This window comes from Chelonoidis abingdonii, chromosome 6, assembly GCF_003597395.2.
Source record: "Chelonoidis abingdonii isolate Lonesome George chromosome 6, CheloAbing_2.0, whole genome shotgun sequence".
NCBI lineage: Eukaryota > Metazoa > Chordata > Testudines > Testudinidae > Chelonoidis > Chelonoidis abingdonii.
Window position 1 is genome coordinate 26,081,269 of NC_133774.1, and position 12,877 is coordinate 26,094,145.

At 41.2% G+C, this 12,877-nt stretch overlaps 1 protein-coding gene across 1 annotated transcript in view; it reads left to right on the top strand.

Moving 5' to 3' along the window:
* LOC116824570 (sperm flagellar protein 2-like) overlaps window positions 1–12,877 on the top strand; it is a 45,263-nt gene that overhangs the window by 7,769 nt on the left and 24,617 nt on the right. Inside the window, exons 3-6 of the mRNA XM_032779922.2 lie at window positions 7,196–7,448; window positions 8,497–8,667; window positions 10,687–10,827; window positions 12,050–12,132. Of these exons, the coding sequence (XP_032635813.1) occupies window positions 7,196–7,448; window positions 8,497–8,667; window positions 10,687–10,827; window positions 12,050–12,132 (648 nt within the window). The remainder of the gene's footprint in view (window positions 1–7,195; window positions 7,449–8,496; window positions 8,668–10,686; window positions 10,828–12,049; window positions 12,133–12,877) is intronic.

The window sequence follows — 12,877 nt, forward strand, 5'->3', positions numbered from 1 at the left end:
CCCCAACTCTTCGTCGCAGTGGCAGACCGAATGAAGGGCCTACCTGTCTCCTCCCAGAGGATCTCCTCTTGGGTGATGGCGTGCATCTGCACTTGTTATGACTTGGCTCATGTCCCTCGAGCCGTCTCACCGCACATTCTACCAGGGCTCAGCTTCATGTCGCTTCGTGGCTGGCGTCTGGCTCATGTACCTCGGAATATGTGTCGCCGCTTCTTGTCTCGGTCACCTTTGCTTTGCGCATTATGCGCTGGTTCAACAGTCTAGAGATGATGCAGCCTTTGGCTCAGCAGTTTTGCATTCTGCCACATCTCACTCCAACCCCACTGTCTAGGTAAGGCTTGGGAATCACCTAACTGGAATGGATATGAGCAAGCACTCAAAGAAGAAAAGACAGTTACTCACCTTTGTAACTGTTGTTCTTCAAGATGTGTTGCTCATATCCATTCCAAACCAGCCCTCCTTCCCCACTGTCAGAATAGCCGGCAAGAAGAAACTGGGGGGCGGTTGGGTCGGCAGAGGTATATATCCGGTGCCATGGTGGCGCCACTCCGAGTGTTACTAGGGTAAAAATCTTCCGATGAACGTGCACGCAGCGCGCGCACACCTAAGTGGAGTGGATATGAGCAACACATCTCGAAGAACAAAAGTTACAAAGGTGAGTAACCGTCTTTTAAACTGGGTTTATTAAAACAAGTTCAAATGGAGCCAAATGCAAGGTCATATCTAGGAACAAAGAATGTAGGTCATACTTACAGGATGGGGGACTGTATCCTGGAATGCAGTGACTTTTAAAAGGCTTTAGGGATCATGATGGATAACCAGTTGAACATGATCTGCCAGTGCAGTGCTGTGGCCAAGTGGGCTAGCACAATCTTTGGTTTATAAGCAATGGGAACATCACGTAGGGAGGTGATTCTACCTCCATATATGGCATTAGTGAGACCATTACTGGAGTGAAAATGAAAATCTGTTTGATAATAGGTTCCTCTGTAAGGTGAACTCTTCAGAACAGTATATCTTTACTGAACCATGTTACAGAAAGAACTTAGCCTCTCCATAGCTACTTGTGAAACAAGGCTTAAGTCATAAACCTGATTTTCTCTTTCCATTTCTTATATTTGCCAAACCAAAGCCGATCCATTTGTAATTTGACAGGGCATGATTTTTAGGAGAGAGACTTTGAAGGAATATGAGAAGGTCATGGGCGATGTGTGAACCACCGGCTTGGGAGGCGGGTCCCCCGCCCCCACCCCTTCCACCCACACTGGAGCACAGAGCTGCCTCCCCCCCCAGCAGAGTGCAGAGATGCGCCTCCCCACTGCAGCCACTGGCCCAGTCCTTCAGCTAGTCCCCCAACCCCAAAGAAGCATCGGGAGGGCGCGAGAAGGTGTGTGGTGCGTGGCCCTAGCAACAAGAAGGTGGCCAGCTGCGGCCTCCCCAGACTTCCAGGAAGGCGGGCGGCCCTAGTTTCAGACCGCCCGGAAGGGACAAAGTATCAGTCAGAGGCACATCCCTCATTCTTTTAACAGTCAGAATGCGTTTCTGACGTAAATTATGCAGGAATTGGAATCTACAATAAGTTTCCCATTGACTGGGGAAAGGACATTGTAATAAAATCTTCCAATGAAATTAGTAGTAGGGTGGAGCTTCTATCTAATGACATATCCACTTAGCAAATGAAGGTGGGCTTGGAGAACAGCTGGCATACTTGTGCTAGCTCTAATCTACTTAGAACAAGTAACAGTAGAGTAGAACTTCAGAGTTAGGAACACCAGAGCTATGAAATGTCTGGTCAATCACACACCTCATATGGAAGCAGAAGTAGGCAATCAGGCAGCAGAAGAGACAAAAAAAGGCAAATACAGTACAGTACTGTGTTAAACATAAACTACTAAAGAAAATAAAGGGAAAGTTTTTTAAAAGAAGATTTGACCAGGTAAGGAAACTATTTCTCTGCTTATATCATTTAAAGATAGTTAAAAGCAGCATTTTTCTTCTGCATATCAAAGTTACAAAGCTGTATTAAGTTAAGGTTCAGTTGTAAACTTTTGAAAGAACCACCATAATGTTTTGTTCAGAATTATGAACATTCGGACATACAGATGACCTCTATTCCCAAGGTGTTCATAACTCTGAGGTTCTACTTTAGGAATGAAGGCGTGGCAGCACACATTTCAGCACAGGCTAGCTGCCCCAGTACAAGCCCATCAGGAACTCTGGGTATGTACTTAGGTTGTTAGCCTGCAGTGAAGTCCTTGCTGCCATGTCTTCACCATTAACCATGCTAGCTAGATTAAAGCAGTATCCACAGTAAATCTAAGTAAAGAGCTTTTTTAACCAATTGTTTACCCTTTTAAAATAAATCAATCAAAAATCCTAGATTGCTTTTAGACTCCAGTAGAGCTTTCATACATAAGAATGACCATATTAGGTCAGACCAAAGGTCCATCCAACTGTCTTCCAACAGTGGCCAATGCCAGGTGCCCCAGAGGGAGTGAACCTAACAGGTAATGATCAAGTGATCTCTCTCCTGCCATCCATCTCCACCCTCTGATAAACAGAGGCTAGGGACACCATTCTGGCTATACATTAGATGGACTTACCTCCATTTTTATCTATTCTCTTTCTACCCTGTTTTGTCTAGCTTACCTCTAGTAGGAAGTTCCAGGTTGACTGTGCGTGTGTGAGAACATATCTCTTTTTTGTTTACACTGCTGTCCTTTATTTTTTGGTGACCTAGTCTTATATTTATGGACCAAGTGAGTAATTTTCCTCATTCCTTTTCAACCTCATGTTTTATTATCTTCATTCCCCCTTTGTTTCTCTTTCAAGCTGAAGTCCTAGCCTCTTTAATCTCTCCTGCTTTGGGCCGCTTTCAACCCTATCTTTTCGTTACCTTTTTGACTTATTTCCATGCCAGTTTTTTGGAGATGCGAGGCAACTGTTACGCAGTATTAGATGTGGGGCGTCCTATTGATATTACGCGGCAGTAGGATTTCTCTCTTTTCTATTTCCATTTTTTTTTTTTTTAATGATTCCTCATCTGGTTGCTTTTTGCTGCGTGCACCTGATGACGTTTCGACTTCTGATGATCATTCTTTGTTCTGATTGTTGTAGTTCACTTGCCCTCTTTATTGTTAATTGGGGTTATTTTTCCTATGTGCTTTTTACATTTATCCCATGACATTGCTTTGCTTTGTTGCCAATCACTTGTTTGTGATTTTTTTGAAGTTCTTCACCGTCTGCTTTTGGTCTTAACTCATTGGCGCTTGTCTCTCTTTGAAATTTCCACTCTTATTACCCTTTTCCGTCCTATTATGCTAGTGATAGGATTGGTCCTGGTGCCTTGGGGACACCATTAGTTCCCTCTCCATTCTGGAATTTCCTTCTTCTGCCTTTGTTCCTGTCTTTACCAGTCTCAATCCTGAAGAACTCCGTATTGTTATCCCTGACGCTTCTTTATAGGTTTGTGTGGCTGTCAATGCTTTCTGGCGTCTAAGTACCCGTCCATGGATCCCTTGTCCCTGTTTTTGCCTTCAAAGATCTATGTCTTGTAGAACGATTTCCCTTTCGACCTGTTGCCCTTTTGCCAACATTTATGTTCTTCTATCTGACAATTTCTTTTTAATTGTTTCAACTATTTGCCGTACTGACGTTGATCTCCAGTCTGTATTGCTGGGATGCCTCTAGGCTCTTTTTAAGATTGGCTACTTAGTATCTTCCAGAGTGGGGCGAAGCCAAAATTTACAAGAAAGGGCAAGTCCATGTCATCGCATTACATCTGGTTTTTCAGACTCTGTGTGGAGCCCTGGTCCGCAGACGTCTCTGTGATATATCAATAATCCAACTTCCTCTATGAACTTCCATCTGTGAACAATCCTCATTGTCCCTACAACAGCCAGGTAGTTTGGAATCTCCGAACATCCTCAGCCATGGACTGGCAAGCAAGAATTCTTTAGTTTCCCGCCATGATTATCTCTTCAGTCTTTGTACTACTTATCGTCCAGGGCCCTACGGTTGTAGAGACGCGCGCTTTGAGTACACCTTGTTATTATTTTTTTGTTTTGCTAGCGTTCTCACCTCCTTTTTGGCTTTTCTTATTACTTTTTTCCATTTCATGATTCTTTTATTTCTCGCTAGAATTTCCTTCCACTTTTTAAGGTTCTTTTATCTCACTGATCTCTTACATGGTGGTTAAGTCCCTGTGGCTTTCTGTGTTTTTTTATTTGGGTTACACTTAAGTTGGCCTTGAACGTGTATACAGCTGCGGGATTTCACTCTGTCCTGTACCTTTTTTTTTTTTATCACCCTTCTTTTTGCTTTTCCCCTTTCTGAGATTACATGCCACAGTGTTGGTGTTGAGGTTTTGTCCCCCCAGATTTTTTTTTGTCTTGGTCACTATTTCCAAGTGGTCGTGTTATAGTTACCTGTTGGCCAGTTTGCGTTCTGGGACTATCGGATTGCTCTCCTTTGTGGGTTCCTCTTCAGTGCTCAAGAAGCCAGTGACTTTAAGATCAGAATTTTGTCTCTTTGCATTTCGTTGTTTTTTTTTCTGGTGAATGTTCCCAGTCAATATGGGGATAATTGAAATCCCCCACTGTTATTGAGTTATTTATTTTGATAGCCTCTCTAATCTCCCTTAGCATTTCATCATCATTATCACAGTCCTGGTCAGGTGGTCAATAATAGATCTCTAATGTTATATTCTTATTAGAGCATGAAATTACTATCCATAGAGATTCTATGGAACATGTGGATTCACTTAAGATTTTTACTTCAATTTGATTCTACATTTTCTTTCATATACAATGCCACTCTCCCTCCTGCACAACCTGTTCTGTCCTCCTGATATATTTTGTACTCTGGAATGACTGTGTCCCATTGACTGTTCTCACTCCACCAGCTTTCTGTGATGTCTTTTATATCAATATCCTCCTTTAACACAAGGCACCCTAGTTCACCCATCTTATTATTTAGACTTCTAGCATTTGTGTACAAGCACTTTAAAAACTTGTCACTGTTTATTTGTCTGTCCTTTTCTGATGTGTCGGATTCTTTTTTAGGTGCATGTTTCTTGTCTGATCTGGCCCCTACTTTATCCTGTTCCATCCTCTCCTCCTAACTAAAACCTAGAGAATCTCTCTCAATAGACTCTCCTCTAAGAGAAGTCTGTCTGATCCACATTCTCCTCTGCAGCAGTCTCATCTCTTAGTTTAAAAACTGCTCTGCAACCTTTTTAATGTTTAGTGCCAGCACTCTGGTTCCACTTTGGCTCAGGTAGAGCCCATCCCTCCTGTGTAGGCTCCCCCATCCCAAAAGTTTCCCCAGTTCCTAATAAATCTGAACCCCTCCTCCATACACCATCCTCTCATTCACGCACTGAGACCCTGAAGCTCTGCCTGCCTGCCTGGCCCTGTGTGTGGAACTAGAAGCATTTCAGAGAATGCCACCATAGACATCCTGGATTTCAATCTCTTCCCTAGCAGTCTAAATTTGGCCTCCAGGATGTCACTCCTACCCTTCCCTATGTCATTGGTACCTACATGTACCACAACCACCAGCTCCTCCCCAGCACTACACATGAGTGTATCTAGATGCCTTGAGAGATCCGCAACCTTTGCACCAGGTAGGCAAATCACCATATGGGTCTCCCGGTCATCACAAACCCAGCTATCTATGCTTCTAATGATTGAATCGCTCTGTAAATGTGTGGGACTCACCCTTGCAGCGTCTCCTGCTGGTCTGTCAGAGAATTAGCTCATCTAGCCTCCAGAACACCTTCTGCAGGCTGGTGTCCTGCTGCCCCTTGGCTCCCATGTCCCTCCCAGGACCCCACTGCCCCTTTAACTGGCAGTACCCCCCCTCCCAGTCTGGGTCTTCCCCTCCCAGGGGAACCCCCACCCACTATCCCCTCTTCACCTCAGTCTTGGCTACTGCCCATTCTCCATATAGCCCTTGTTCACTGGGGCAGACTGCAGTATAAGCTACTCATCACAGGCAAAGGGGTTTGGATCTGCTGCCCCTGCCACTCAGTACCTAATAGGTCTTACAAGGCCTGCAGCCTGGGGCTTTCCTAGGCTGGAGCTCCCTGGCTTTCTTGACCTTGACCTTTCCCTAGCCCTGTGTTGCTCCGCTCCGCTCCAGATACCTGGTTACACTCCCTGCAGCCAGGCCCTTCTCTCTCTGAATGCAGAGAGAGACTCTTGAGCTCCTGGCTCCCAACCTCTTGGATAGGGCCAGCTAAGGCCTGATTGGGGCGTGGCCCAGCTGCAGCTGCTTCCCCAATCAGCCTAGTAGCTGCTTTTCCTGCCATAGCCCTTTCCCAGGACTGTTTTAAGCCCTTCAGGGCAGGAGTGGGGTAACTGCCCTGCTACACTCCCATTACTAATGCCTGCATTTCCTAGTGACTGGAGTTCCCTCCCCCGGAGAGGTAACCTCAGTGTGAGAGGATACCCCAACACCATCTGGAAGGAGGGTCCCAACTATGGGAAGGTTTCCCTCTGCTCCCATTGACTGCTCTCCTTCTCTGGGCCTTTCATCCTCCTCAACAGTGCAGGGGCTGTCTGACCGGAGGTGGGACAGATCTACAGTGTCCCAGAAAGCCTTATCAACATACCTCTCTGTCTCCCTTAGCTCCTCCAGTTCCATCACCCTGACCTCCAAAGCCCGAACACGGTCTCTGAGGGTCAGGAGCTCCGTGCACCGAATGCACACATACGCCACCCTCCCACAGGGCAGGTAATCATACATGCTGCATTCATTACGATAAACTGGATCGCCCCCACTCTGCTGCTGGGCTTCTGCCTGCATTCTCTCCTACAGCTACCTAGATTAATGAAAGGGTTTTGTTTAAATCAAAAAGTTTTGAATATATTGAATATTTTGAATTGTTTCTTTTGAGTGTGTGTCAATGAATAATTATTTTTGTATTCACCATGCACATTACAATCTACCTTTAACTCTTATTCAGAGTCAGGTTTTTTCCTAATAACCTGATATAGTGGTATATGTCATCACAGTGCTTACTGCAGCAAGTTGGACATTCAGGTAGTGTTTCTAATGGTCCCTTCTGGCCTTAAGATCTATGAAAATAAATTCTATGAAGTGCAAAGTAACATTGTACTTTGCAGTATGTATAATACTTTATAGTAGCAAAATACCATACTACATATAGTTTTGTTTTTTAAACATATAGGGTCGCAAACTCTAAACTTAACAATTTTTCTCGCCTGGAACCAACACTTCAACTCCTTGGTGTGCAGTTTGACCAAAATGAGGCCCAAAATATCATGATTGAACAGCATGGGGCTGCAACCAAGCTTTTGTATCAACTGTATGTTGCCCTAGAAAAAAAGAAAAAGGCGGGGCTTACAGGAGTAGCCATGGAAGCAATGAGACCTGCAGCACCTGCAAAGCTCCAGGGCATAGAGAGCAAGTTGTATCGAGAGGTAGGTTAATTAAGTTTGTCATATACATCACTGGATAATCAACAGACTAAAATGCAGCACATTTACATATACCTTTTGGGTAACAAAAAAAACCCCAAAACATTCAGTTCATTTAACAAAACTTTCTGTTCAACATAGAGTACCTATGTGAAGCGTCTGTGACAGATGCTTAGTTTTCCATCCCCTTCATTGATTCACAGGCAGGCCAATCATCTTCAAGATTCTCTGTTTCCTTGCTTTGCCTCTTTCCATTTGTTGCCTACTATGTTCCCCAGGCTTCTTTTTTGCCTCAAAGGAAATAACAGCACAGGCCAGTAGTTTTTACAGCAGCTACCATCTTATTCTTCTCGGCAGTACAGTTTGCATGCAGAAATTGAGCAAAGAGCAGAAGACCGAGAAGAGGGTTAGTGGTGTAGGTCCTGCCAGAGCACACACTCCCTGATCTCATTAGTAGTGTTCTCTCAGAGCAGGCCACACTCCCTCATGAGGGTGAGAAATTTTGAATAAGCTGTGTGTTGTGATCCAAATTTATCCCTTGTGTATATGCTATTTGGTGGCACAAATCAGACATACGTCTCCACTGGCAGAACGATCCTCAAGGAGAGTGGGAGCAGCCATAATATCCCTTCACCAAGGCAGTTGTATGTGGATAGCTCAAACCAAAAAGGGAAAAGAGGTGCAGCTAAAGAAACAAGGAACACCTGATTCAGCATTTTCTGCAATTGATTGAATTCATCTGTTCAAATACCATTTGCCGTCCTGTAATTTACAACTCTATGTCAATTTCAGAAAATCTGGCAATTTTTCTGGGGGAAAAAAATCCTGTATATCTAGCTGTTCTGCGAACATCTGTACAGTATATGGGAAGTGCCTATTCAAAACTATTTTCTTAAATGTCCCTTTAGGACAGTTTTGAGTTTTGGAAGTACAATAGTTTAATGTTTAACTGGTTAAATGTGATGTTTATGTTACTGTTTAACTGGTTAAATGTAATGTTTGTGTTACTGTTTCTAACTCTGAGATGTCTTGAAACATTATTTCATTATAGCGTCTTAGAAACCTAATGCCACGGCAGACTGACTTGAGACTGCAGCAGGTTTCAGAGCATTTTGAAATGAAATCTAAGCACATGGAAAATAAAAGAGCTTGTATACAGTTGGCAGAACAACAGAAAGTTCAAAAAATCCAGGAGGAGCAAAGAGCCCAAGACATTGAAAAGGTGAAAAGCCAATTTATTTTTTCATACTAAGAATCCAATCCTGCAGATGTTTACTTAGGTAAACTTTAAGTGTTTTATTAGTCCTGCTGAAGCCATTAATTCCCTTTATATTGCTCCACACATACATATTGATGAAAAAGCAGGAAGAAGTGTAACACTCTTGACAAACATAAAGATGTGGCTGTGTAACCAATAGTATTTTATAAATCACTTAAATATTAATATTTACACACACACACATCAGGATAATAAAGTGTTTGATGTTTTTGTATATTGCCATGACACAAGTGGATTGTTAGGAATAAGGATAAAGGGCAAATGCCACAATCACATGAAAAGTTGTAATATCCAAACATGACACACAACGTGAAGAGTCTTACTATGATTATAAAGTGGGTCTTATCAGTATAAATATTCTTCGCCAAAAAATGTAAATGACATTTAAAATAAAAACATGCTTCTCTTGTGTTTGATGTAATGCTCCCTTTTGGGGTTGATTTTTTTTGTTTAATCTCAGGAGGTAAATTGCTTTTTCCACCCAACCTCAAACTCTTGCCCAGGTGTACCTAATCTAATATTGTCCGCTTGATGGTGTCACTTTGGTATCTGTCCCACCTCCTGACCCCTCCTGCTTTATATTCACAATTGAAGGCCAAAAGCTTGGATCTGAAGATAGCTTCAACAATTGATCAAAAAGGTACCAGGGAATTGGTGCTTAACTGTATTTGAAATGCTACTCAGAGATGTCGCTTGGGGTATTTGCTTCTAAAGAGGAAAGAAAGTAAATTTTAGAAGAGAATAGGAAGCCTTTCAACATACTGTTTTCCCTCAATTAAGAGTAGCACTTCAATATCATTGGGGGATGCAGTTCTTCAGTCCTTAATCAATTGTTGAATGAGAAGTATTAATTTCAGATTCAGCTTTTATTATTTTATCCAATTTAACGTTGAAAGCCTTTTGAGAGAGAGGACTAAGTATGATGGAAGGGGAAAGTAGAAGAGACCAAAAAACCTGCAAAAAAGCAGAGGAGACATAGGAAAAATGGTGAGGATCCGTGCAACTTTCTCTCAGTGAGAGAAGAGAAATGAAAAAAGGGAAGTGTTAACACATGCAATTGTCAGTGAAACAAGAAAGTCTTTAATTATTATATTACCAGTTTTTAATTTTAAAAATATACCTATTACAAATTTTGATTATTAAAAAATCCTCCATCTGACAGATCAGTAATCATGTTTTGTGGAGGCACACTGGTATTATCTGTAATGGAATTGAGTAAATAAAAGTAGTGTGGCACTGAGGTCTATCCCTCTCCCTCTGTGGTGGCACAAAATGGGGAAGGGCCACAGAGTAGTGCACCCTCAAAGTGGTAGGGAGGCAAGACATGTGACTGTGAGCACTTGGGAGTGCAGGGCTGGCAGTGCTACAAGCTGCTGGGGGTGCCTATCTGCACAGGGGATGAGGTGGAGACCCTGATCCCAGTACACCAGTAAAGCTGCATAATGTGAGTCCTGGATGCATCTTTGGAGGAACGTACCAAGGGACATTTCTTTGTGTACTATTCCCCACCGCTACCAGCCCTAGGAGGCTTTATGCATTGTGAAGACATATACCTTCTGATAGTGGTGTTTGAATAGTATACCTCCTTCTCCCAACATAGTGTGCTAGGTTGTTGCTATAACTGTTGATCAGTTAGAAAGTTAGTTTACAAGATCAGTTTTTGTCCCAAAGAAAAGATTGTTTCACATGCATATAGGGGACCGACAAAGCAGGAGAACTCAAAATACAGTCATTAAGGCTTAATTATACACAATGTATAGAGATGGGCTTCTTGATTTCATTTTTTTAAAAATGTTCTACTTTTTGAAAAATGGTTTAATAAGTTTTTATAGCACTATATGCAAGATTGGAACTTGTTTGTTCAAATACTTTCTGCTTATAAGAATTTTTCTGTAGATGAATTACAATACTTGTACTTGTACAATACTCAAGTAACTGAACAGATTTATACTGGATGTTCAGCATCGTAAAGGAAGAAGGAGACAAAATGAAATAATGGCCAGGATTCAAGCAGCTATTATACAGATTCCAAAACCACCACTAAACCGTACCTTGAAAGCTATTGAAGCCCAAAAATTGTTAAAAAAGAAAAAAGAAGCAGAGGTAAGTGTTAACTTTATTACTTTAAGTTTTAGTAACACTAAATTTTGCAAAGCAAGCAAACTCATAGTAGAAATCTACTGTTAGCGATGATATGCATACCAAATAGCACTGTTGATTTAACTCATTTCAACAATTACATCAATATAAAATTGGCCTAATGCAGTAGTGAATCTGGCCCAGTAACCTCTAAGGGCTTGATTCTGCCTACTTAACTTAGAGAAATCTCCCATTGACATCAATGAGAGTTCTTCCAGAGTCAGTAGTATAGAACCACGCCTTAAATTAATCCTTGATAACATTTAGGATCCACTCTTGCCACATTGAAGTCAGTGGAAAAATTCATGTCAACTTTAATGGAAGTTGTATCAAGCCCTTAGTCACTTCCTTATGATTTGTGACTGTTGTACTTCTGCACTGTAATTTATTAACTCTTTTACAATATGCTATATAAAAGTGTCATTGACAACAAAAAACACTAGTGAGATTTAAAATTGGTAGCTGTCTTGTATCAAAGCAAGGAAGACTGAAGATACTTTTGCTGGATTCTTTTATGTTACATTACTGTTTGTAATACATTTAAAGTTTTTCGGAGAGTGCTTCCCATTCAGAAATTTGGGTCATGTTGTACTTAGAACTAAGTGGGCCAAATTTTACCCTGACTCACATTCTGTACAACCAGATCTAGCTGAGAACTTTGAAGGTGGGGGAAGGGGGAGGGAAGAGAGATAATTTAGTTAGTCCTATTCTCTTTTGGAATTTACCGAATGAGTTGGGTTACACAGGGTGTAAAATAAGACTAAATTTGGGCTACTGAATCCAAATTACAACATACTTGGCAAAGAACAGTATACTTAAAAAACTCTGAATGAACTCTTCACAGGGCTTGGACTGACTTTACTTAGTAATCTAGCAAACCATATTGTGCAGAATGGAAGACTGCAAAGCTCCAGATGGTGTCTTTACAATGGGTTGACTTGTATGTAGGAAGAGGAAAATACAGTGAAGTGAGTGTGTAGGAGCATGATATAAGCTTGTCTTCTGTCACCCAGGGCTAGCTGATACGTAATATGTTCTCAGTATAATTTATTCTAAGACATTAAAATTATATTAAAAATTCTCTGTATAATAGTTACAGTACAAATACTAATGATTAATAGTTGAATCCATCTTTTGTGGTTTTAGGGAAGGTAAGGCAATTGAAATGTCTGTGCTGTTTCTCTAGGATGTATACATGGAAATTAAGACGTTTGAGAAGTTTATGAGGAAAGAGAGCCCTACTTCTAGTAGCACCCAAGTCACTGACAGGTAATGTTTGCACCAAGTTAACACCAATGAAACTGTAGTCACTGGGGAGAAGAAATATCCACTAGTTTTGTGGTTCTGTTAATGAAACTGTTCACCACTTATCAACTGTTTTCATTTTTATTTTAAAATATACCTCATTTTCTATTTTTAAATTTTGCAGTCAGACAAAGAGACATTTATATCCCTAAAGGGCCTTTCTCAGTTGCTTATAACTTTCTCAAACTTTCTCCTTTTTTAGGCTCATGTTTTCCAGGTCTTGTCTTAATGAATATTTGGAAAGTTTGAGTACATTTTTTTAAAAAGCAGCCCACATTTTTTCTCTCAAAAAGCTTTAGAGTAGAAACTTAATGTTTGTACAGAAGTTATCTGTAAATTGGACATGTGCCTTCCCATGATACTGTGATAATCTGTTTTGTTTTGGCCAACTGGGAAGAGTTTAAAATATCATATACTTCATATATTCACACTGACTTTAAAAAAAATATTTGTATTAACTATCTTAGAATGTCCTGTTGTCACTGTGCATTATGTGTAAAAATGCATAAAGACTGAGATCATTCACTGTGTACATTGAAGCCTCAATCCTGCACAGACTTATACACACACTTACTTACTTGAAGCTGATGTAAAGTTAAGTGAATGCATTAGTTTGTAGACAATTAGAGCTTGAATGAGGTAGGGCTACTTAAGAGTGTACATGAACTCTTGCGTCACTGAAATTCTGATCCTGCAAACACTTAAGCAT